At 45.2% G+C, this 27275-nt stretch overlaps 3 protein-coding genes across 7 annotated transcripts in view; 1 reads left to right on the top strand and 2 right to left on the bottom strand.

Annotated features, from left to right (window-relative positions):
• GBA2 (glucosylceramidase beta 2) overlaps positions 1-2955 on the bottom strand; it is a 28567-nt gene extending 25612 nt beyond the window's left edge. Inside the window, exon 1 of one of the 5 annotated variants that reach the window (XM_032953365.2) lies at positions 2880-2955. The gene's annotated coding sequence lies outside the window, so the exon portion shown is untranslated. The other 4 variants (XM_032953364.2, XM_032953361.2, XM_032953362.2 and 1 more) reach the window with 4 other exon arrangements.
• LOC116941951 (RAB6A-GEF complex partner protein 2-like) lies at positions 1991-22041 on the top strand. The gene is made up of 8 exons (XM_032953377.2): positions 1991-2593; positions 5370-5502; positions 7378-7526; positions 11690-11773; positions 12989-13144; positions 14486-14689; positions 15816-16121; positions 17691-22041. Exons 2-8 carry the CDS (start codon positions 5387-5389, stop codon positions 17918-17920), a joined length of 1245 nt encoding a protein of 414 aa, XP_032809268.2. The 5' UTR covers positions 1991-2593; positions 5370-5386; the 3' UTR covers positions 17921-22041.
• Positions 22042-22910: 869 nt separating this feature from the next.
• On the bottom strand, positions 22911-26783 carry MSMP (microseminoprotein, prostate associated). The gene is made up of 3 exons (XM_032953378.2): positions 26119-26783; positions 24413-24524; positions 22911-23386 (listed from the first exon to the last, which is right to left on the bottom strand). Exons 1-3 carry the CDS (start codon positions 26207-26209, stop codon positions 23158-23160), a joined length of 432 nt encoding a protein of 143 aa, XP_032809269.1. The 5' UTR covers positions 26210-26783; the 3' UTR covers positions 22911-23157.
• Between the last annotated feature and the right edge of the window lie 492 nt (positions 26784-27275).

The raw sequence follows: 27275 nt of genomic DNA, 5'->3' as shown, positions 1-27275 counted from the left end.
AATAAAAGCAGTGATGTGAATTGTCAGAGTTCAAACCCTGGTCGTTCGCAAAATGAAACACCATACCACCACCACCACCACACCCAATCCCATGTATATATTGTTTACAGCGTTCGATTAAAAACACGCACATACACAGAATGAGGAAATTGTAATGACCCAGTGGCAGCTGACATTCAGCTGGAAGATTAGAGGGCTGAACCGAGGCTCAGCCTTGGCATGAAGAGCCATGCACATGGGGATGTTGCCAAACTGTTGTTGTGAAAATAGTGCAACCTAAAAAAAACATTATCTGTGTTGAGTAAAACACAATCATGTATTTGACTTCTTCAGTGCACTTTTATTTAAGAAACACGTTACTAATATTGTATTAGTCTCTCTGAAGATACTTTGCTCACAAATAATTTCAGGATTAATGACATTCTATCTTCACTAGCCTTAATCCTCACCACAACCTCTCACCTTAGCCATTGACGCTGACATTAGCTTAACACTATTGATAGCTCTGACCTCATACAGACCAAGACCCCAAGCTTTAACCATAAAACTACCACGACTCTTGCCCTAAAACGAACCCCGTGAACACAAATATGACTCGCCTCTGATATAAAGCGTAGAACATTATTGAACTCAATCTTGATTTGAAGCTTTCGCAACTGCAGGAATCCACTCTCTTTGGTTCTTTCGGTAAAGTCACGTAGGTAGAAAAAAATATAGATCAGAAAAACTGCTGAAGCATTTTCAGCAGTTCTTGCTGAAGCAGTTTCAGCAGTTTTCTTGCCGTGGTTGTCTCACCTGATGACGATTGCTTGTGTTGCGATCGAAACGTCGTGATCTATTATTTTTTCTACCTGCGTGACTTTACCGAAAGAACCAAAGAGTATAACTGAACTAATGTCGCCTGGTTCATCGTGCAGAAAGTACTGTACTGTTCCACTACTCCACCCTGAGCACTCTTGAAATAACCCTGCTCTAACCATAGCCCTAGCCCTGAAATTACACCATCCATAACCCTGACAGCATAATCCATAAGCCAAACACTTCGTAATCCTAACCATAGCGCTGGTTCAAACATTAACCCTGACGAACAAAACCGGGTTCTATTAGTCCACATTTGTAAAGCTCCACTCGCCTCTGATATAGCAACCAAGGCCAATCGAATCCCCAAGTCAACCTTAGCTTAGTGGGCGGTCGCCCTTGCTCCTCTGCTGCTCCCTTTGTCTGGAACTGCCTTCCCCCACAGCCATTCATGCCGTCAACTCCCTGCCGCTGTTCAGATCCGGGTTCAAGACGGTCCCCCCCACCACACCTCTGCCTACGAGTGCCCGCCTCTCAACAAAATAAACATGCTCATTGTTTCTCGTACAGTATCTTCAAAGTAAGCTCGCAATTCGACGGTGTATATAAAAAAAATGTTATTGCATTTAATTTGAGCATCTTCTCCCAAGACACGCCACACATTTGCCAGACATCCCCCTCCCCGGCAGCCACGGGCTTCGTCTGTCGCCGCAATTTAGCAAATTAAGCATAAGGGAAACAAACAGGTTGGTGCCACATCTCCGCCACTTAAAACTCCGCTTCACATCCACGCCGCCCTCCCCCCCCTTTGGCAGAACCTCTCAAATCTCACTCGTTCGGCTGTGAGCCTCACGCTCACGGCAGCCAAGATCCTCAGGCATGTTCCCAGGGCGCGAGAAGAGAATGCGGGAGGACCAGACTCGCTGTTGCATCTTTGTGCACATTTCACGCGACTCTCGCCTAGCACCCCCAGGGTGGTGGAGGGTAGAGAGAGTGGTGGTGTGGTGGTGGGTGGCTCTCACTCACTCAGTCACTACCACCGAGCCAGCAACACTCCAGACTGACGGCTCTCAGGCTCGTGTCACCTGCCCCAAGAAGCGCCTATTTAATCGAGGTGCAATCAAAACGTACACATTTATTTCAATAATTCATTATTAATAATTGTTTAGGACACGCTGATGTGGTAGGGGGGGGGGGTGAGAGGTGGTGGCGGAGTGGACGAGTTAGGGACCATCCATTGTTGTAGGAACGCAAAAAATCTGTCAAAACTTGATCCCTGCCCCCCCCCTAACTAATTTAAATGTAGACAAATATTATCAAGGCTTCCCACTCCACCCACCCCTCCGTTTCCTATGTGCACATTGCCAATACACCCGCCTTCACTCCACGCGTCCGCACCAAGTGGCCCCTTAAGCGCTTGACGAGACGTGGCCACGTCCGGAAACTCCGAACCGCGAACGACTTTGCGTCAACAAACAAACCAACCAACAACAATAATAATAGTAAACAACGCAAGCGCCAAAAAGCAATTGGAAATTACTGAGGAGGAGGAGGAGGGGGGGTGGTGGATGAAGAAGAAGAAAAAAAAGCAACAGTTTGGCGCGTTAAACGAGCATCGGATTAAGAGTTTAGCCGAACCAAAAAAAAAATCTGCGTTAAATTAACAAGCGTTAAATCAAAGAGTTCGCTGAACGAGAGAGCTGCGCCTGTCGAAAACCTGAGTTGGACGAGGACGAGAAGACGGCGGCATTGGTGGGGGTGTGTGTGAGTGGTGAGGGGGTGAGGTTGTCGAGCGGTAAGCGTCCCCAAACAATCCCCACCACTCGCTTCACACGCACGCGATACGACGGGGACGAATGCGCCAATTGCTCTCTTTCACCAACATCAACGACCTTCGTCGCTTGTCGCTGTTATGTGTTTTCTTCTCGCGGCGTGCGCGTGTGTGTGCGTGTGTGCGTGCGTGTGTGTGTGCGTGGATGCCTGTGCCGGGTGCCGTTAATGAACTCCCTCCGCTATCGTTACCGCGGCATTCGTTAACCGGCGAGTCGTCGCGTTTTAGATTTCCTACCACGCATACGTACCCTTTGCCAACGAGTCAGAGGAAGAGGGTGGGAGGAGACGGTCACGTGACGCGCCTATGCGTGCTAAGAAATGTATAGTGCGGTGACGTGCGGAATTATTTTTTTTCTCTCTCTCTCCACGCGTTGGGCGATACCAACTTGCGCTAATCGATAGGGGTCGGTGGGGGTTGTGGAGAGTGAAATGTCTGGACCGTACCACCTCGCATTCATTGAGGGAGGGGCAAAGAAGTTCGAATAAAAATCATGAATACGCATGGATTCTGTAGCATGTGCTTGTCCGCGAAAGTATTTAATCAGCATTACGGAAGCCGACCGAGTAGTTGTCAGTCCAAAAACACGTTTTTAAATTTGCAAGGTTTCGGCGACTCTTTTTGATCGATTTGGACAGTTTTGAACAAAAAGCGCCATTCCCTCATTGTAAAACAATTTTATACCAAATTGTCGTTCATAGTGGGAAGATATATGAGCGGTGGCATGGCCTAGCGGTAGCACGTTTGGCTTGTTTGCGGAGGGTCGCGGTTCGTATCTGGCGGCCGCCCTAATTATTACTTCACCATGGACGTTGAAGATCCCATGACGTCATTTTCAAGGGTAATTTTTTATTTTACCAGGTAAGACCCTATATTCTTAGCTCTGTCGGTAAAGTCACGTTGAAGGGAAACAATAAAATAATAAAATATATAAAACAATAAAAATTCTCACGAAGTTTCGACCATAACACAAACGGTCGTCATCAGGTGTGTCGGTTTGCATAAATTTAAAATAAAAAATGTATGCAAACCGACACACCTGATGACGACCGTTTGTGTTATGGTCGAAACGTCGTGAGAATTTTTATTGTTTTATATATTTTATTGTTTCCCTTCAACGTGACTTTACCGAAAGAGCTAAGAATATGAATTACTGCAGTCACGAAAGCTTTAAATCAGGTAAGACCAGTTGAGAAGCGACCGGGCCACAAGTGATAGCGCAACGAAATTGGTTATAATGTGGACATTTATAGCAGCCAAATACTCGAAACGCATGTTTCTAAATGTGGAGGGAAAAACTGGAGGAGCAGGACAAAAATCAACGCGACCACAGGAAGAACGTGCAAACTCCAAATATACAGGCGTCAGGGTAGGGATCGAACCCACGACCTCCTACATACCAGGCGAGGGAGTTAACATCTCGCCACCGCGGCACCTTAGGCCATTAGGTGCCGGCGTCAGTGTCCACATTTGCAGAATCCGAAGAAAGTTCTTGACCCGAAAGTTGAATTTGCGTAGGGAGTTAGAAAAACAGACGGAGACTATGTGAGCAGCAGCAGGGAAGGAGCGAACACCCATTGAGTGGAGGTTGTCATTGAAGGCATTGCTCCTGAAGCTATCCTTCAATCACCTTAATCCAGGGTAAGGGAGACAGCAAAACAATGTTTCTACAAAAAATATAGTAAGTAAGATCGACATGGAAAGGTGACCTTTCTCAACACAATCCTTGAAGCTTGGAGTTTCCCAGCTCTGGTTTCTCATACAAAGCACACACACACACTGTGACGAGGGTTTACCAGGTCATTTAAAGAATTTCTCATAATGCCAACGAAGGGGAGAACTGCATGTAAATCAATTGTCTTGAGCAGTGTATCATTACTGATTTCTCTGGATTGTAAGATGCTCCAGTATATAAGAAGCACCCAAAAAGTGTGCCCGGTTTCAATAAAACAACTATTTAAACGTCGTACTCAGTTTGTAAATGTTGCGGCTTGGCTCTCCAACGCACCGGTGTGCTATACTAATGACGAATTGGCATGTTCTGTTTACGTGACAACCCTTACTAGTTGGCTGTCGGGTGATGGCGGGTTTTTTAACGACATTTATATATTTGCGCGATCTAACCCAAAAACCTCTATTATGAACTATATACAGTGGTCGCACACACACACCTACCGGATTATAAGACACACCCAACTTGTGTTTTAAAATACAGGGAAAATAAGTGTCTTTTTAACACGTAGGCTTTCACGACCAATATTATTCATAATAAGGGTTGTTTGGGTTAGATCACCGAGATATAATGTGTCATTAAACCCACCACCACCCGACAGAGCCAACTAGTAAGGTTTGTCACGTAAACAAAACGTGGCAATTAGTTACTACTTCAGCACACCGGTGTGCTTGAGAGTAAACCCACACCATTTACAATTTGAGTATGACGTTTCACTGGGAATTACAACCAGCTTCATCAGGCTATTTAGCCAATTCTGGCAAAATCTTTATTATGAATAAGCAAAAACCCTTCATTATGAATAAGTGTGTCTTATAATCCGTGTGTCTTATAATGCAAGTGGCACACCTTTAATGCCCCCGGAAAAACTTTACAGATGTCCCAGGATGGCTACCACAAACAGGGAACAATTCTGTGAAAACCAAGACGGTTGGCAGCTATTCACTGCGGACTATATGGAACAAATGATATAACTTGTGTTTCTAAACGTGTGTCGTTGCATTGCAGTGCGATCGGGGCCAGACATGATTGAGATGGTGGCAGAGCTGACACGAGGGCCGGTGTTTCTGGCCGGAGAGGTTCTCGAGTGCGTTGTAACCTTCACCAACCCCGAGGTGTGGCTTCATTCTTCAGCTGGCCGGTGAGGTGACTTAAAACTCGACCTACAATATCAACAACCACATTTTCTCTCACCAGTGCTGCAAAACGCAGTTAGCTCACCACAAGGAAACTCGTGAAATTATGGCCAGCACAGCTGTTCGTTTCCTGTTACACCGTACGAGTTACATGAAAGCAAATGAAATTAAACATGTGCATTAGGGTTACGGTGTTGTTGGGGTCATGGGTAGAGCTAGTGATAGAGTATATACTGTAGAGCTCAACGCTAGGGGTAGTATTAAGCCCAAGGGTTAGTTTTAAGTCCTCACACCACACATTGCATTATTTTTACTTGAAAATTTCACTTTTTCCGTTTTCGAGTCGTATGTTAATTATTTTGCCATTTAACGCACACATCCGTTGAGTACATCACATGGACACGTGGGTTGAATCGTAAAACTGCGGGTTAAGTGCAGCATGACTTGTTTCTCCTTTGACAGCATCCCTTTGCTTTAAGAGATTTCAGCACAACTATAAGCCCGTGTGGCTTCATTTTAAATGGAGCTTTTTGATCGGTAACACAAAAACCGTTTGCCTGCCTGTAAATGTAGAGATTTGTTCCCAGCGCGATACGTAATTACCATTGACAAAGATCAAGGGGGGTTTGTGAACGGCTCAAAGCGGCAACAGGGAACCGAATGTTTTCTGATACTCGGCCCCCACGGGTACGGCGAGTCGAGTTGTTTTTAAATTACGTTGCCAGCCATCGTTTTATTTTATTATCTCAGAGTCGCACTTGCGGCATGTTGCAATAAAAAACACATTGAGCCAACGTCAACTCCCTGAGCTGAATGCCACCACTGTAAATAACGCCCGAAGCATATTGAACGGCACACACTCGAAGGGCACACCTGCCTTCACAGCAGCTCTTACGAAATCCACACTCGTATTGACAGAGAGTCAGAGACAAGCAAGTGTTCACTTTCCAAAGGCTCAGAGTACTTTTACCTCTGTAAAATTCCAATTTTAAAACTAGTCTATGCAACTGCCACGAGACCAGCTTTTCAGGTTTATCAACCACCACCATTCAAATGTAAAGACTTTTTGTTTAAATGTATTTACATTTGCAACTCATAGCTTCCTTCTTTCGAAAAAGGCCTTCACTGTTTTAATTATTTTTACATTTCTGGAGGCCCCATAACCCTAACCCTAGGGTGATGGGAAGCGGGGAGATGAGAGGGAAGAGGGAGGAGAGAGTGTGGTAACAGAAAGAGAAAAAGACCCTCCCTAACCGTTCCCTAACCCATAAACCACAACCCCCCACCACCTTAACCAAGGAATTGGAGGTTCAGAGTGGGAGTGGCAGCAACCCAGAAAATGTCCTCACATGAAAAACCACATCCACGTATATCTCATTATGACCCTGGTTGCGAATAACATGCCAATTCCATTCAGAGCCAAATACAACAAAAATTTCACAGGCACGGACTCAGAACCATAGTGGAATATAATGCCATTAAGTGTGGAAAACTGCATTTTTTTCGCAAAACACTAACATACATGACGGTTTACCAGTCCAAAAAGTTGAATCATAGCTTGGCTGACTTGATAACACACAATTCAGTTCACAGGTTGAGAAGCGGGTGGAATATCTGAGCACTTTTTGTTGTTTGCTTGCACTTATATTCTCCGAAGATTACAACAGAACGCGGAAAATGTGCTGTTTCTCTAACATGGAGGTGAAAATGAAAAGACACCTTTGGGATTTACAAACACGACTTTGAAAGAACCAAAGCCCAGCCGTGCGTGTAGACACGTTTTATTAGCCTCCGCCTCCAGTCTCCCACCGACCCAGTGGGAAATGAAATCCTAGCGAGAGGCATAAACTCTGCTTCGGCTCTCTCGTTTGTGCCAACAGTGAGAGCGGCAGTGAGACTCTGGCATGGGCGAGCGTGCAGCTCCACTGTCAGATGCTCGTGAGCGAGGTCCACGTGGCCCTTCCTCCGTCGAGTCCTCGAATCCCCGGTTCCCAGGCCATGAGCGAAACTGCCTTCGTACCCAACCGAGGTGCTCATGCAACACACACGGCCACCACTCCCGCCCAACCTAGGGCGTGTCTGTTGTCGCATGCACACTGGGGCTGAACGATTCATCGATTTCAAATCGAAATCGCAATTTGAAACAATGCGATTAGCAATTTCTTTTTGCGATTTGAAAAGTCCTATTACTTTCTTATTGGAATTGTTTTATTATTTAATTTAACAATTGTTTCTCTGTTTGATTGCTCTATTTCAATTAAACATTTTAATAAATACATGTTGGAAGCAATTCATATCTTTTAAGTTCTCATCCTTGCATTAGAATATAGAGCAGTTAATATTTTGATGGTTTCATGTGATATTGAACTGAAGCTTAACTTTTATAAATGTAATCGCAAATAAAATCGCAATCGCAATGTCTGTCAGAAAAATCGCAATTAGATATTTTCCCCAAATCGTTCAGCCCTAATACACACACAGGTTGCAGTCCTTCCGTAGAATCGGAATCATGGGTGGGCTTTGTGAACAGGCTGTCGACTATACATTTATAAATAGGCAGAGGGCTTTTGCTTATGACCAGGTGAAGAACCCAGGTGCCGCACATTGTAATGATCTGTGAAAATTACCACCGTTGTGATACCCCTACACTATATAAATGGATTGGATGAATGGCCGAGTGTTTAAAGCACTGCTTTATGAACCCAGTGACCCGAGTAAAATTCCCTACCATGGCTAACATCAGTTTTGTGTGATATCTTAACCAGTCCTGGGAACCTCTGACACTGTCCCAGCATGACCAGCATGGTGAAGTACAGTGAGGGAAAAATGTATTTGATCCCCTGCTGATTTTGTACGTTTGCCCACTGACAAAGAAATGACCAGTCTATAATTTTAATGGTAGGTTTATTTGAACAGTGAGAGAATAACACAAAAAATCCAGAAAAACGCATGTAAAAAATGTTATAAATTGATTTGCATTTTAATGAGGGAAATAAGTATTTGACCCCTCTGCAAAACATGACTTAGTACTTGGTGGCAAAACCCTTGTTGGCAATCAGAGGTCAGACGTTTCTTGTAGTTGGCCACCAGGTTTGCACACATCTCATGAGGGATTTTGTCCCACTCCTCTTTGCAGATCTTCTCGAAGTCGTTAAGGTTTCGAGGCTGACGTTTGGCAACTCGAACCTTCAGCTCCCTCCACAGATTTTCTATGGGATTAAGGTCTGGAGACTGGCTAGGCCACTCCAGGACCTTAATGTGCTTCTTCTTGAGCCACTCCTTTGTTGCCTTGGCCGTGTGTTTTGGGTCATTGTCATGCTGGAATACCCATCCACGACCCATTTTCAATGCCCTGGCTGAGGGAAGGAGGTTCTCACCCAAGATTTGATGGTACATGGCCTCGTCCATCGTCCCTTTGATGCGGTGAAGTTGTCCTGTCCCCTTAGCAGAAAAACACCCCCAAAGAATAATGTTTCCACCTCCATGTTTGACGGTGGGGATGGTGTTCTTGGGGTCATAGGCAGCATTCCTCCTCCTCCAAACACGGCGAGTTGAGTTGATGCCAAAGAGCTCCATTTTGGTCTCATCTGACCACAACACTTTCACCCAGTTGTCCTCTGAATCATTCAGATGTTCATTGCCAAACTTCAGATGGGCATGTATATGTGCTTTCTTGAGCAGGGGGACCTTGCGGGCGCTGCAGGATTTCAGTCCTTCACAGCGTAGTATGTTACCAATTGTTTTCTTAGTAACTATGGTCCCAGCTGCCTTGAGAGCATTGACAAGATCCTCCCGTGTAGTTCTGGGCTGATTCCTCACCGTTCTCATGATCATTGCAACTTCACGAGGTGAGATCTTGCATGGAGCCCCAGGCCGAGGGAGATTGACAGTTATTTTGTGTGTCTTCCATTTGCGAATAATCGCACCAACTGTTGTCACCTTCTCACCAAGCTGCTTGGCAATGGTCTTGTAGCCCATTCCATCCTTGTGTAGGTCTACAATCTTGTCCCTGACATCCTTGGAGAGCTCTTTGGTCTTGGCCATGGTGGAAAGTTTGGAATCTGATTGATTGATTGTTTCTGTGGACAGGTACCTTTTATATAGGTAATAAGCTGAGATTAGGAGCACTCCCTTTAAGAGTGTGCTCCTAATCTCAGCTCGTTAACTGTATAAAAGACACCTGGGGGCCAGAAATCTTTCTGATTGAGAGGGGGTCAAATACTTATTTCCCTCATTAAAATGCAAATCAATTTATAACATTTTTGACATGCGTTTTTCTGGATTTTTTTGTTGTTATTCTGTCTCTCACTGTTCAAATAAACCTACCATTAAAATTATAGACTGATCATTTCTTTGTCAGTGGGCAAACGTACAAAATCAGCAGGGGATCAAATACTTTTTTTCCCTCACTGTATGGGCTGTGAATTATTACTGTCATCATACAATCTTCATGAAACATGCATTAGTTAGTGATGTATTATAAAGTACATGTAGAGTCCTTTGTCAGTTCACTGCTGAAAGAGGGCTTCCCTACACAATTTCGTCACAGGGGTTGATTGACCATACTTCACCGCACTGTTCGTTGCCGGTTCGTGAAGTGGTGGTCTACTCCCTTTCTTATATTGAATATGTTTCGAATGTTAAATTATTGACTGAATGTTTTAAGTGACTACACGACTGAATGTTTATGGCGCCGTGGTGGCGAGATATTAACTACTTCGCCAGTTCTGGAGGAGGTCGCGGGTTCAATCTCGACCCTGACGGTTGTATAATTGGAGTTTGCATGTTCTCTCCGTGGTCGTGTGGATTTTAATCCACATTTAGAAACATGCATTTAACGAATTTGGCTTTTATAAAATGTAATGTCCACACGATAAACCACTTCGTTGAGCTATCATGTGTGCCCAGGTCACTTCTGTAATATATATAGCTCATTGGGCCTTACCTGGTAAAATAAAATAAAAATGTTCAGCGCATGGTTCGTTGCACTCTGTACAAATTTACCACCTACACGAAATGTACTTGCACATTAGGGTGACACCACGTAGCAGGAAAATCGACCACAACATCCCAACGAAACATTGTACTAATTGCTTGCTGTGTGTTGCACAATTACAAAACGTTGTAAACGCTGCACGTACAAGGTAACTTTCCCACAGCACTCACTGACGCGCCCTGGTGAGCTAACCAGGAATTACGTTTGTCTTGCACTATTTACAATATGCAGGTTTCCCTTGCTTTAAGGGGCCTCGGTTTGCGCGATTTCGCGGATGTGCAACGAAGCTATTTCTACGGAACGTATGTTGTGTTTTGAAATCTCACAATTGCTTAATACTACTCTAGTCCATTAGCCCACAGCAGACATTTCACTTGTCGATGCCCTCCTGAATTAGCATAACTTTAGTGGTTACAATGTTTGACGTGAAATAAGTGAGTGACCAAGTGATCCACTCTCATTAGCTTTGTTAATAAATCATGCTACTAACGTTTTTCAACCCTAGGTGGAAGTAATTTCTGCTCTGGCTCATACTGTAACCAACCATACATTGGAAAACATGGTGTGCATTTTTAACGGCTGCAAAACTTGACAGTAATAACTGTGCTTTAGTGTGCAGTAATTGTGATTTAAGTGCGTACTTTATGCATTCAGTTCTCAACCCTTTGTCAATCGACTGCTGACAGAAGACCTCCCCACACCTTGTTGGTCAAAGGGGTTGTTTGACCATACTTCACCACCCTGGTAGAGTGCAGGTTGGTGAAGGCGGTGGGTGGAGGGGGGAGCCCAGGACCGGTTTAGATAATACCACCGATGCTTGCTGTAGCTGGGAATTGAACTCAGGTTTCCGGGATTCATAGTGCAGTACTTTCACCACTATGTCACTGCTCCATCCCACCTATTCAATTACACTTGCAGAAATTCCATAGCTACATTTGTGTCAAGTTCATTCCGTGGGGGATTGCTTGGAGATGCCCTCATCCAGCAGTGGATTGATTATGGCTGATGATGATAATGATGCTTAATGTCCATAACAAACATTTTCCACAAGCAACCTCAACCCATGTGAGATGCGAGGCCATCACCCAGCAGTGGATTGCTCCTGGCTCTTGATGATGATAAGGATGATGATGCATTTCCATAGATGACATTTGCGACAAGCTCAGCTTGTTACTGCTGTGTTTTGCCATTGGCAGGAGAGAAGGGGCAGTGCGTTCTCTCCACTCCTCCGAAGATCCTCTTCTGTGACCTACGCCTCGCTCCAGGGGAGAGCAAGGCTTGTGAGAGGGGTCATCTGTACGGGCGAATGGGGCACCCTAGAGATCTTTGTGGGGACAAAGAGGACGCAGTGTGCGAGGAACTAAATACGTGCACATGGGGCCAAAAGAGGGGAAACCAGAGCCGTAAATGAGGAGATGAGAGGCACAAACAAGGGGTATTGACTTTTCACAGTGGTTTTGGGTCTCACTTGCTTCACGGCCAGAGTTCTAACTGGAAAGCAGTATTACCAACTCCAAATTACCCTAAAAATATTACTAGATGTCACTCGATGTACCTTCTAGAGACTGGAAAAATGTCACTTGACAATTTAGCAATTACACAGAGTAAATTGATCCAAAATAATCCTAATACATACCTAGAATTACTGCTAAATCTGCATAATGTCTTCATGCCAGAAAACCACTGTAGAGTATTTGTCTCTAGAGAAATGCTAAATGTTGTATTATGTTGTTCAATTTAGCGACGCAATCGCTAAGTTTTACAACTCCGCTGGAAAAGGGTGGAGTCATTACCGGCGCAAGAGGGCACGCTGCTGACTGAGCAGAGCAAGAGCACTTGTTTAAAATGACAGGACACTGATGTGGGTTTTGGGTGGGGTATTTTAATTAATAAAATGGTGATCATTTCAGAAAACAATGCTGATTACAATGGTCAGATATCAATTGTAAATTAACAGGCAAGGCAAGCGGTGTCTTAGTGCTGTTTTGGGGTTTTAATTATGAGGAACATATCCAATTTGCAATTGTTCAGTGATATGTTTGTATTGGCTGAAACAAGCGCTATTGGTGGTGATTATAGCAGTGTTCAGAGTCTGATACGTTTGTTACTGCTGCTGCTACTGTTGTTGCTGATGATAATATTCTACAAATATATCAAAGAACCTGTGATAGCCAACTGCATTATTCACAAGGTTGGTTCCCCATATTTCCCTTGCAAAGGTAATACTACTCACCACCCACTTAAATCGTGTATTATTTATTTAAAATCCAACCCTAGGAACCAACGTGTTTGTGAAATGTACCAACTTAGTCCCTCGCTGATCTCCTGCCATGAAACATGGCAATAATACTGCACATCAATATGACCTGCTCAAATGGAAGCTGGGCATACAATTGAATTTAATTACGACCGAAGGGACCAATGTGATTGTGAAATGTACCACTCTGCCCTGCGCCCACTCTCCTCGTGCACTGCCCGCGCGGCGGCGCGCGCAGTCGTGTACAGGGAGACTCTGCCCGCGGACGCGCCCCCGTCGCTGAACGGCCAGGCCGTGCGCTATGCGTATCGCCTCTCCGTGGGCTGCCAGCGGCTGCAGGGCACGCACGCCACCGCGCTGCTGCGCGTGCCGTTCCGCGTACTCGTGCTCCAAGGTGGTGGCATCCTCCTTCCCCCCTCGCCACCGCCCTCGCCCTTACCTCCATCCAGATAGATAAGCAGACGAGACGGCTCCTTTATATATCTGTCCCTTTACACAGCCAGTCTTTCCCACACCTCCGATTAGCGCGGTTGGCTACGTACGGTGCGAAAGAAGTTCAACACACATACATGCATACATTCAGCCCACGGCCTTCTGGGAGTGAATAATTTCAGCAGCATTGATGCAGTACAAGCCAACTCTGCGCTGGTGTCGGTATACACTGTCATCAGCAAAGTCAGTTTTTCTTGAATAAATGCTGGTGAACTACCACATGTTAAAGGTTATGGGTCCTAGTTTGACACAAAATTATATAGGAATACATAACTAAAATGAATCATTGGCATTATTATGGAGCATATAAATCATATCTAGTTAATGTACTCAATTGGGATTATCCATATCGTTCATCGCCCCCACATGGCATACCAATGCCCATTTGTGGGTCAGATGCTGAGTCATCTTATGCCCATGAGAGACAGCTGCGACTGTGAGATGCTCTGGCTATAGGGCACTATATCAAAAACAAATCATTATTACTTTAGTCCTGTGATGACCAGAAACTGATTTTATTAAACTATAAGAAAAAATGCAAATGCGGTGTAAATAAACAAATTAACAGCAAGGCCCTTTCAAAAGTTTTCTCATGATGACCCCCCCCCCTAAATATGGCATGCATTCGTTGGCTTTCAACTCAGCATTTTTTAAATCGTAGTCTTAGCCACTCTGTGGATTTCTATTCGTCGTTCTCTTAAGTCGAACATTTATCCGCTCTTAGTTTTTAAACGTCGGTGTGAGGGGATGCGATTTCCACCACCCCTCCCCCAAAATTTTATCAGGTCAGCCAATTCGTGAACTCGGTCAATCTTTTCATAAACATATATAGCCAATGTTTTTAACCTCCCTCAGTGCACTATCAAAGTAGATTGTGAAGTCTTCCAATTCAGCTAGAATGGGTTATGTTTAAAAATATATCGTGTGGGTTAACATGTTTTTTTTTCATGACGTAACTTAATTTTCGAAAGGCATCCAACAAATTGTACTTAAGTAGTACTCTAGCAATTAGCAAGCTATTGATTGATTTCAAGGTTTTCTGGGTTGTTCTAAATCGGTATTGATTCATATTGAATTGCCAAACATTCCAAAGCAGGGCCCTTCTGGAAACGAGTCTCGTGTAAAGATTTCCAATGAACTTGGAAGCCCAACATGATTAACAAATTAAGTTGATGTTGAATTAATTTTGTCCGTATCAATAATGAGACAAGGCATCTCCCTGCTATTGCGTGATGAACGGCAGGACTGCTGGACTACCGGCCCCTAGATGAAGACGATGGCACGATGGCACCTGTTAACCCATTCCTGGACGATGGAGATGATGATGATGACGGTGATGGTGGCGATGGCAAAGACAAGGAGTGGGACTCGGACAAGCAGGGTGGCAGCAAGCTCATCGATGTTGCAATCGATCTGATCGCAGACGTCACATCTCGAAGTCGCCCATGTACGTGAGGATGCAGTTGGAATTGCTATTCCCAGCAGTACACGACAAGCAAAGTATTTGTGCGTATCAAGTCTGTATCTGTGTTTGTGTGAACATATGCCTTTCACTGACCATGGTGATAAAAACGCTTATGGCTAAATCACCCAGAATGAGTATGATCTCATCCGACGTTGGAAGCTAAGCAGACTTTGACCCTAGATAGTGCTTTGAAAGTTGACCACAATGCATAAAACTGGTGCTGCAGGCTGCTGCAGGTCTGCTTTGTTATCAGAGGGCAGTGCAGCAATATCCATGATTCTACTCAACCACGCTTTAATATCGATGCTTTGCAATCTCACCAACCCGCAGTGACCAGCGGGGTGAAGTATGGTGATATAACCGCCATAATGCACATGGCACGGAGGAGCTCTCACCCAGCAGTGGATTAACAAAAGAGCTGCATGTGCAATTTCTGAACCGTGAACAGATTAAATAATCCCTTGAACCTTTATTCAGGAAGCATTGGCATTCCCTACCAGACCCAACAGCAAGGTACATAGATAACTAATAATTGAAAATCTATTTTGTAATGTGAAGGAGCATAATATAAACTGATCTCAGATAACTATGGCATATATGCAATACAAAACAGCTGATTGTGAGTGACTGAGTCAGTAACTGAGTGATGGGCATAAATTGTAACCATATTTCAACGGATCGGACGTGATTAATTTTCTGCTTGGCAATTTTCGGGGTCACTATGTCCGAACAAAATTACCGATTTGAAAATCGACTTCATGTTTTGGATTCAAATGCAGGTTGACCAACCAAAGCACCACCTAACTTCTCAGAATAAGTCTACGTGTGTGCGTACATGCGTGTGAGTACGAGTTTGGCATTGAGGTTAACGCACTGCTACAAACCCAACGACAAAAGTTCAACACTATAATCAGTGGCGAGTAAACTGGTCCTGTGTACCCCCCTTTAGGTCGACTCAACCACAATAAACTTCAGCATTGGGGAGACAAAGGCGGTCGGGCGTGGTGCTAGCAACATCGCTAACAGCACTAACACACCTGCCTGGGAACGGCTACACGGGGGGGGGGGGGGTGGGGTGGGGGGATATTTGTGGGCACGTGTGTTGCAGGTGCGCTCAACGTGGTGAGCCCACAGGGCGGCGTGGGGCGGCTGAGCGTGGCGCGCACCGCGTACCGACTCGGCGAGGAGGTGTCCTGCAGCATCGACTTCTCGGCGGGCGAGGTGCGCTGCCTGCACTTCTCCGTGCTGCTGCAGGCGCAGGAGAGCGTGGAGGCCTCGACATGCCAGCACCGCCACGGCTCGCCTGCGCCCGTGACCCACGCGTCACACCACGAGCTGTGCCTGCACACGGGGGGCACGCACGCCGCCCTCCCCGTGCCCCTGCACGCGCCGCCCAGCTTCAGCTCGAGCCTCGGTGAGCGTCCGTCGCTTCGTCCGTCCATGCGACTGTCCGTTTGTCCGTCCATCTGTCCCATCTCCCTATTTGTCTGTCGATCCGTCCCGTATCTCTATTTGTCCGTCCGTCTCCCTGTTTGTACATCCGTCCGTCCGTCTGTCCATCTGTCCATCAGGCCCTCAGTGCGACCGTCCGTCTGACCGTCGATCAGACCTTCGTGTCTTTACGTGTTATTCGTTCTCCACAATCAATTATGACAGCACAGAACAGTTTTATGTTTGCCATTTATGTATATATTGCAATTTAACAAGCAGACCTAAATATTCTCTCCGCGTAAAACAAACGCACCTTTTATTAGCGTAACACATCAGCGTTATCTTAATAATTGTGCATTATGTTTTTAATAAGCAATTACTTAAATTACATTATTTAAAAATTGCAATCATAAAAAAGTTTAGGTTTTTTTTCATCAAACCACTGCCGGATGAAGGCCTCGCCAACCAGTGTTGGTGCTGTGGGCTGTTTGACCATACTTCACAACGTTGGTCAGTGCCGGTAGGTGATATTAGTCATGTCCAGGAGTCAAATCCTGGGCCTCTGGATTCCCAGTGCAGTCCTGAAACCACGAGGCCACCACTCCACCTCATTACAACAACAATAATAGTACGGTAATGTTACAAGAAGAAGCAGTTGCCAGAGTGTAACATAGTCAATTATTATTAATGTTGCTGTCACGAGTAATGTGTTTGAATGAATATATTTCCTGTCATCCATACCTCAATGCTGAACCACTCTGTCTAATAGTTCCAACCTCATACCATCCACAGTACAATTATAAACATCACCGTCATCACTAACATCATCCATCAAGCAAGGCAGCACTGAAGAAATATCTGATGCATCACATTATTTCAATGAATTGAACCTAATTATTATTATTATATATCTTTTTTACCTTCTGTCACTTCACAAAAAAGAGTTGTGAAATAGTATGCCCATATACTGTCATTAATTTGTCCTGTGTGCACACACCATGTAATTATTTCCATCATTATAAGAACTCGTTTAAAAAAAAAAGGAGCGACGGCTGCCGTCTGTGAATTACAGTTACTGTGATCCACAACACATTAGTCAAAACACACACTCTCAAATTATGGGGACAGAATGTAATAATTAAATTTAAAGGAAGAATCTTTCAACAACAGGAGCACAATAATACGTCTATCTTGTGGATGTACACCAAGGCCATGTCCTGGGATGTTCAACGCGTTTGAAGTTTTGTCACAGCACGAGTAATGTCACAGCAAGGACCCCAACCGTGTTTCATATCAATACGAGTGCGTGTTCTATTTTATATATTTTACCATAATTTTACATTGTCGTTTACAATCCGTATTTACGTATTCTGCGTATTCCGATGCACTTGATGTATTGATTTCGCTTGTATAAATCCGCGTTACATCACTTGTTGCACTTACGTAGTATTTGCTCATGCGACGTTTGCTCATTACGACGCTTAACTCTACATTTGGTTTTAATCCGTGTCATGTGATACTCTGTTTGCCATGGCTCGACACCGCTTTGCAGTGAGCGTGCGGTGGCGGCTTCACTTCCAGTTCGTGGTGGCCGTCGAGCCGGAGGCTGTGCCGCCGCTGCAGCGCGGATCAGCGCCGGGTCTGGGCTGTGTGTGGCGCGGCGCGCAAAGCGTCCGCACCGAGACGCTCAGCTGGGACCTGCCCATCACTGTGCTGCCCTGCGACCCCCTGACAGCTCGCAGCGGCTGGCTTGTGGAGCCCTGTGGCTCCATGCTTCTGTGAAGGGTGCCTTGATCCATGCTTCTCTTTGTTTGGCCCCCAATATTATTTCAGTTTCATGCCATGAGATGAAGAGCGTTTGTGCTGAACTGCCCTCCGATGCTCTTCTGGGGTTGTACCGCACGTTGTACGGCGTGATGTCCCATCCATTCACAACTCCTTTGGAGAAGTATATCATCACGCCTTATATAACGGTCTGCAAAAGCAGATTTTCAAAGAACTTTCTTTCCGAGATCTCAAGTATTTTTTTTTCTAATTCTCACACTAGGTGGCGCACTTTCCCACATGCAACACGACGAGTTCATGTTTGTTGCATGACCGTAAAATTGATATTTATAATTTCCAGAGCTGAAATTTTGACAAACTAAGTGAAACCCAAATTTAACATGACGGAAAAAAATGTCCATTTATTTGGTGACCAGGTTAAGACCATCAATATTCTAAACTTTAAAAGCTGGTTTCATCACAGTGAGCTAAAATCCAGATTCAAGCCCAAAATCTCAGCGGTAACGGCACAGCACGCTGACCCGTGACCCACTCGGCCACCTCGCTCCATGCTGCTGTAAAGGAAGTGTCGATCAAGCGATTATCGGTCGTGCCACTCGTTCCCGTTGTCAGCTCTGAGGATACCCATTTGTTCCCTCGGGTGCTAGGCCAGCTCGGTGGAGGCTGCTTCTTTACATAGCCCCAGGAAAAATGTGGGACGTGATTGACACTGGGTCACAGCCTGTGGAACTCGGTGGAATTGGGAATTTAGATGTGGTCATAGGCCCTCTGTTACTGTGTCCACAGAGCCTGTGGCTGACTGACGACCTGTAGCGTGATGTGCTTGGCCAAATTAGCCAGGGGACCGTGCACCAGTGAAAAGGGAGTCTGAGTATTTGTTTAATTGCCAAAATTAATATTGTTAATGTTGATTCGGGGCAGTTTCACAAATTAGGCAAACTTATAGTGAACATAAAAAATTTAGTAGTATAATGAAAGTTATGTGGTGTAATATTTGAAAGTCATTCGCCATAGATTTAGAAAATGTCTCATTTACAGAATACGTCTTTTTTACACGTTCACGAAATTTGAGATGCACCATCACCACTCCAGAATGGATTAAAACATCTGAGCACATCTGAAACCGTGGGATTTTATGATCAGTTTTACTAGATCATGAAAAAGTGGACATATGTGTTTTCTGAGTAGGGACTGTAATTAAGTTAAAACAATTTATTGCAATAGTTTGTATCAATTATTAGTGTAAAATAACACAAATAAATAATCATAGGAATGTCCATCTGTCTACATGAAAATGAAATGTTTCATAGCCCATCAGTCTCTTGGCCCTCCAGATTAGTATTATCCAGCAGCATTTGTTTAAGCAAGCAAAATTCTACGTCTCATCAGCAGAAATTGCCTAGTTAAACACATACTGCTGGATTACCAGATATCATTGCTCAGAACAGTTATACCTTTTGACTTGTTATTGTGACTGTTTTTCGAAAGTATTCTCATGAGAGTGTATTTTATTTAAGTGAAACACACATCATTGCAGACGTAGTGTTTGCAATATTATTGTTTGTATTAGTATGCAATTATCACAGACATAGTGTTTACATTATTATTGTTTGCATTAGTATTAAACAAATCATTTACGGCCTTTTGCCAGTCTACGACCAGATGAAGGCCTCTTTGTACAGTGCCGGTCTCGGAGTTGTTTGACCATATTTCACCACACTGGTCAGTGCAGGTTGGTGAAGGAATAGAGAGTGCCTGGTCCGGTTCAAAGATAGCACGCGCCACCGACATTATCCATGGCAATGAATTTAACTTTGATGGCCGGGTTCATAGCGCAGTGCTTGAACCGCTGCTCGACTGCTTTATTCAGACATCCTGCAATGGTTTTGCAATTTTACCGCACAATTATAGCCTGAACACAATTGAGCTTGTATTCGTTTTTTTATTATTAAACAGCACAACGTGCCTGTCTAAATTGTTTGCGTTTTAAATAAGTGTGACTGCTCTGGCACTGTAACAGATGCAATGTAGTGGTAAAATGTGTCACATTTGAAGGGACCCGCCCGTAATGCGCGACAATAATACACGCGTTGTCCCATTACTGCAGCGTAATTGACAAGATTTAATGAATCCCAAATCAACGAACAGCATAATGGTGCCGAAGGCAGTTGCACCACATGCAGCCCCACGGGTGCGCAATATCGTTTAATAGTCCCTGATGGTAACGGACATGCGTTAAGTGGTGAATATGGTACATCCTAATGTTACTGGGGTTCTGCCAGTGGTTTCGTACGTCGGTCAGCGTAAAATACCGACGTGGAGCAATACACACAGGCTCCCTCCTGCACTGCGAGTCATTGTATGGATACTTGTCCACTTTGCGAAAATCTACTCGACCCCAGGTGCAACTACAAGCTCCCCAATGAATAAAAATGAAAAAAATCGGAGAGAAAACATCGAAACGAGTTCCCCGTTCCGTGAACCACAGAGCTCGAGTTCCTCCTCCCACGCCGCGCATGTCCGTGGGAAGAGGAGCCCGAATTCTCCCAGACGATTTCGCTTCTTGAGGCCGGGCCTGAATTCCCTCCGGCAGAATTTACGCCAACTCGCGTTGGGCAGCTTAAAGGACGCGACCTGGGCTTGGCTATCTTCACTCCAACGCTGTCCTCTGGACAGTCCGGTCCCTTCACCTGATGAAGGCCACTTGTGTTGTGGCCGAAACGTCGTGATAATTTTTTTGTTATTTTTTTGTTATTTTGTTTTTTTACCTACGTGACTTTACTGAATAGAACCAAAGAGTATGGATCCTTGCAGTCACGAAAGCTTCAAATCTAGAGAAAAAAAACGGTCCGTTTTTACGGTCCGTTTTTTTTTACACAATTCTCGCGGTCCATCAATTTTAGTTCTGGGAGAAATCGGTCCAATTCAAGTGTGTTTGAGTCAGCGGTCCTGGGCCCTTTCTTTGCCAACCTGCACTGACCAGCTTGGTTGAAGCATGATCAAACACCCATAATCGACACGCTGTTGGGAGCCTTTGACGCACCATTCAAAACCAACTAAAGACCATGGGACTGTCTTGGTGTGAAGCAGAGAAAGCTGCTAAAGACCGTCCGGCATGGCGTGGGCTTGTCGCGGCCTTATGCTCCACAGGGAGCGATGAGGCGTAACTGTAACTTTTGGGAGCCTTCATCCAGAAGTGGCTTGACAAAGGGCTCTCCGAATGAGTATGTACGTTTTCAATGACTTCAGCGGAGTCCCACTGTGACTATCCCACGCATCTGCAGGAGCCATTGTGAGCTCCTTGCTTTGCACGAGTCACGTAGGTTCATTTGCTTAGCCCAGCATCTCACGAGCAAGGCAGACCTGGGCTCGTGCAATACACGAGAGAACAAGACGCGGGACACGGTAGTTTATAGAGAGACATTTGCTCCGTGCAGAGCGATTGCTTTTTAATTGGCTCCATTAAACACTTGTCAAATTGTAAAGAATACAGGTTCAGGTGAATCAGATCCGGCTAATTAATCATTAACTGGCCACTCATTGCTATCTGTTCATTGGGTTAATTGAGCTCAGCCCTTCCCTCATTGTGAGTGTTACTACATTATATGTGCTTGCCACATTTGACACCAAAAGCAGCAATCTAATACGTATTCTCCGAAATAACAATATACAGCCCTTTGTCAATGCACTGCTGAATGCTTCGCCACAAATTTCGGTTGTTGCGGGGTTTGTTGTTGTGCCCTCCTTCACCACGTCAGTCATTGGCCGTTGGTGACTAATGACCCCTTCTGTCTCGGTGGCTCAGTGGGTATCGCACTGCGTTACTCACCCAGCCCCTGAGTTTGATTCCCAGCAAGTGGCTAGCATCACTGACCAGTGATATCGGATTCGATCCTGGACACCCCCTTCCGTTCCGCTACACCAACCCGCGCTGACCGGTTTGGTGAAGTATGATCAAGCAACCCCCACGACCGATAAGGCGTAGGCAGACATTCATCCAGCAGTGGATTAACATGGAGCTGTAAATTCCCTTCATCATTATTACAAATGTAACGTGTACATTGGAAACACTAACTTACTGTGCTCTCATAAATAAACTAAATGTCCCGTTTATGCAATGTTTTAATTTCAAGCATCTGTCACGCGTGGATTATAGTGAAATTTCATGCAATCGGGTACTTACATTGAGAATTCGCAGTTGAATCAAAACCCATTATAGTCAGTGATAACAACACGAATTCTCATGGCTAAAATATCACATTTTGACTATGTATGTTAATGTATAGACTTGCTAGAATTACAGATCGGGCAGTTTTTGTCAATAATCTAATATAGTTCCGATACACTGAATGTTTGGTTCTTTAATATTTTATCGGATAATTTAAGCAAGATTGGACAGCAATGATCAAACATGAACCAATGACATCTTACATAAAATCTGAGCAAAGGTTATCAATGAACAGAAATCGTTTGTAACTGATCCTGCCCGCTCTCAATGTTCATGTACACATTTTGTCAACTGCTGTATGAGAGCCCACGCTGTCCGGGTCGTGGGGAATATTTGGCCATACTTCACCACGATGGTAAGTTCGGGCTGAAGGTGGTGCAACAACAGAGCAATGGCTTTTGCCGCAGGGTGTAACCCTCGGTGTGGGGAAACCCTCGTCAAGCAGTGTATTGACAAACGACCTGCAGATGTACATTCAGCATGCGTCGGATATCTGTGGATTATCTAGTTTCCTCCCAAATATATCTAAACACCCATTTACGGGTTTGACCAAACATTCCAAAGTATCAGGACCCTCCTGAACAAGTGTCCTGAGACTCGGTGAGTAAAATAAAGGGGATTATTGAAATGCATAATCATCGTCAGTATCCGTAATAAATCCACACTATTACAGTTATGGTTGCCAACTGGGGTAAAAAAAAACCGGGACATTTCGTGTGAATAATATCTCGCAATACTGGAGGAGGGGAAAACTACATGCAAATGCATTGTCTATAGTAGTGTATTATTATATGCAATTGACAAAAAAACGTTACTTATTGTCCCGGGAAGAATTCCGTATTTTCCAGGACAGCTACCGTACCCCAAAGAGAGGACGATGCTGGTAAACACATAACAAGTAGCAACCCTATCTTGAGTCCACAATGCAGCCAATTCGAGCAAGCCTACAGCACCGACAAAAGCCAGCCGTGTTCCAAATACCCGCACACGACCAAAAAAAAGAGGCTCAGCGCCAGAATGGCTCCGGGATCTCGTTGGTTGCCAGGAATGGCTCCGAGGCAGGAGGCTCTGGGTTCGATGCCCCACTCTGGCCACCCTCTCCCGGCCGGGCCCCCCAGCTGCTCTTGTAGACGCAGGACACGCGGCGGTTCGCCTTCATCACCACGGACACACGGCACGAGCCGGGCCTCCGCACAGCCGTGCACCACTCCGGGTAGTCAATGGGCTGCTGCTCGCTGGAGGAGAGGCACGGCATAGGAACGAGGAATGGTGGGGGGTTGGGGGGTGGAAAGGTTAGAGGCGTGGGTGGGGGTCGAGGTATCGGACACCTCCAACAGACGCACAGAAATAAAGGTTTTGATGTTGCGTTTTGTTTGTAATGAATCAGAATCGCCCGTGAAATGTCATGGTTTACGTCCCATGGGCGTACACAAAGACAAAGATTTCCCCATAGAGCCTAGACAGCTTGTTAGGACAAGTACTGTTTGCGAGCACCTATTGAAGCCTGCACGGAATACGAGGGGTGGGTGAGCAGCATCATTCCCGGCCGCCTTTGCCTCCCCATTATTAATGTTAGCACACCGCACCAGGCACCAGGCACTTATTTAAGACTTAGAAGACCTATGGGAGGGCCCACGCCCATGTTGGCTGTGAGCGAGAATCGAACTGGGGTCGCCGCTGGGTTCGTAGCGCTGTGCGCTATCGGACTGCACTGCCGCTCTAATTGAGCGGACACGCGTATGCTCTTACACGTGTACCCCACGCGGCCACGCGTTTTATTGAGTGCTCATAAATATATGCACACATATATACAATACTCACGTAAATACGCATACGGTACTCGAAAGCTCGTGCATACTCGCATATGTATATAGACATGCACAAATAAAGTTCGGTACACATAAACAAAAGCAAAGACAAATATCCCCCGTGGAGACTGTCGGGGCAAGTTGCTGTTGGCAGCGCTCGCCCGTGAAGCCCGCCCGAGATCATGTGCCTGGATGACGTTTGTTTGTACGTGTGTGCGTTTGTACGTTGAACTTCTTTCGCACCGTGCGTAGCCAACCGTGCTAATCGGAGGTGCGGGGAGGAAGGATAGCAAACTAAACACGCACGGCAGTTCCGAAGAAATTAGTTTTCAATCTAGATGATTTGAAAGTTTACAGCTCCGGTGGCTTCCTAACATCGGAAGGGAGAGCGTTCCAGACGGTGGCAGAAGTGCATCTGAAACGCGCGCGTTCGCGTGCCTTGCCACGACTCACATATTGCAGCAGCCCACTCCGAAGGGGTGCAGGCAGGTGCATTGAAGGCAGCGGTCGGCTATGAGCCACGTGTCCCCCATCTGGTAATGCTCGCCCTCCGATTCGCACACGGCTGCACACACACAGAGCACGAGAATACCAGACACAGAGCAACGAGACACAAGCGAAATCCGTCAGAGTCTACACCCAGTGCTTAACTTAATCGGGAATAGTCTGAAACGCTGTTCCGAGACTTACTTTGATACGCCGCATTAGTCTCGCCTTACTTTATCCTCGTAATGTGAGTATAAACCTCGTATCCTCGTAATGTGAGTAGAAACCTGTGCATGGGAGTATAAGAATATAGGGTAGAATAATATAATATTATGATGCATAGGCGTATGTATACTATATTTTATTATAGTGGTAGAGGCTTACGCCGATTATAATCCCAACTCCAGGCCAGCCTTAGCAACGTTTCGGGAATTACCGAATGAGAAATTAAGCCCCGAGCATAATGTAGATGTCCCTTTCCTCGAGTTATATGCTTCTATGTATATTAAAAAAAAACATAATGTCACGGATGATGAAGTAATCGTGGCATCCGAAATAGTTGTATTTCATGAGATTATTAACAACAAATCACCAAACGTGTCTTAGATTATGAATACCCAATTTGACCCCTTGCAATTTTACCATCGACCTAAACATTTCTATGAACATGCCGCTTGTTCTGCAGAACAATGGGATTTTAAAAATAATCTCTCATGAGTAAAACTCCCCTCGCTTCTCTGTGAGTTTGTTTTGTTTTAGGGTTAAATTAGACTAATTGCTTGTGCAATATCAATGTCGGTGCTTGTGAATTATACCCGATACGAAGCAGGGCGAGATGGATGTGGAGTGGCCAAAATAATTCCCGGATTAGCGTCGCGGGCTGTTACTGCTGAATTTAACCACTGCACACTTAGCTACGGCTTTTGCATTAGTGGAGACAAAAAAAACAAGTAAAAAACCGGGTTGTTGCACATATATAAATGCCAAGCAATAAGCGTAACATTTTTACCTTTTAAACTGACAAATATATAATTATACTCCAGTGGTGTAGCAATTAACCCCATCGGACTTGCCATGCAGATGTCGCCGGTTCGACTCCAGTTGCCGGCACGGTAAACCCACAACATTTACAATTTGAGTACGACATTTCGCTGGTGATTACAACCAGTTTCGTCGTGCGATTTGCCAGATCGCGAAACGTCGTACTCAAATTTAATGTGTTGTGGGTTTACTCTAAAACACACCAGTGTGCTGCAGTAGTAACTAATTGGCACATTTTATGTAAGTGACAAACCTTCATAATTGGCTGTGTCGGATGGTGGTGGTGGGTTAAAGACATTCATATTTACGCGATCTAACCCATTAAACCTTATTATGAAGAATATTGGTCGCCAATGCCTACGTGTTAAACTGACAAATAAACTCAATCAATTTGCCAATAACACTGCACGCCTTAAGTGGAAGAAAATACGTACAATTTTGCGACGTTTGTTTCAAACAGTTGGCTCTTCTTTAAATAACGTAAATTAGTGCGGTAAGAGAGAGTGAATACGAATTGGAGACTGGTTTAAAAAAAAACACACACATTTTAAAATTGTTTCCCGGTGAACGGTTTTAAATCCACTCATGATAGGCGCGGCGTACGCCGTGGGGACAGCAGCGATGCTTCTCACCTTTAGCGTCAAAGAAGCACTCGCTGAGCGCGGAGGGGATGATGAGGGCTCCAATCAGAGCCAAGACGGGCAGCTGTCCCTTCAGCACCATCGTGACACCTGCACACACAGCACAGCAGAGCAGCAGCAGCAGCACGCGCACAGCAGCAGGAGCGAGACAACCAACAACTTGCTCGATATCTGTACAGCCACCTCTTGCTTCTGCACACCCCTGTGCGTGTACATCGACAGTATATATACACACACTCGCGCAATCACAATGAAAGGACAGTAATCACGGGCAAGAGGGTATTGGGAGAGGTGGGTGGGTGGGGGTCTCTTTCATTTGTTTTGTTTTGTGTCTCCTTTGTCTTGCCGGTGATGTCTTCCCCGCACCCCCCATCACATCACCCCAGGACGGATTTGCTCGCGGATAAAGCGACATGAAAAGAGGGGATGACACTCGTGTCGAGGTGCGCGCATTCCCGACCGGTTAAACACACACACGCGGCAGTCGGTGGCTTCTCGCGGTAATTGCCCGCCGCTCCTCTGTGGCCGTCATTGGCGGGGGTCGTTAATTTTTCATGGCAAGCTCACACCGTTTCGCTGCCACCACCCACCCCGCGTCCCTTCGCGTGCTTTGTCGGCTCAACCCTGAAGGTTAACCGGGGTCTCGTGGCAGTCTCGTGCAATGGGCGGCGAGCTGCATGCCCGTTGGGCTGTACGAATGTCACCGCTGTTCTTTGAATCTTTCTTTGTGTCCGCGTTTCTATCTGTTTCTCAGTGTCTGCTTGCCTTTTGTTGTTGTTTTCGCTGTTGTCTGTTTGATTAATGAACGTCTTCATTTAGACACGTTCTGTCTGCACGGTGTTCTGATGTGCCGTGAAGAATGGGCTATTTTCTTAAAACGTCACCAATTTATATGTTAGTTTTTTTAAGGCAATATTATTAACGAATGTGTTAAAGTTTTTTTTGTGCATCGCTTCCAACGCAGCAGCAGCATCGCTAAGTAATGTTGTGTTCATACAAAGGTTGCTGAGTGAAATCGCCAAAGAGCGTGATAGTTAACTTAGAAGCTTGAAAGGGCATTTTTAATTTGGACGAACGTTTATTATTTAGGTTGGCTGTTTTTTTGTTATTAATAATTTGCAGAAATTTGTCAATCCACCGCTGGATAA

Source organism: Petromyzon marinus, chromosome 13, assembly GCF_048934315.1.
Source record: "Petromyzon marinus isolate PM22_M1 ecotype Great Lakes invasive population chromosome 13, UKy_Petmar_22M1.pri1.0, whole genome shotgun sequence".
NCBI lineage: Eukaryota > Metazoa > Chordata > Hyperoartia > Petromyzontiformes > Petromyzontidae > Petromyzon > Petromyzon marinus.
Note: the sequence above shows the minus strand (reverse complement) of the source record. Positions and strands in the feature narration are given on the sequence as shown.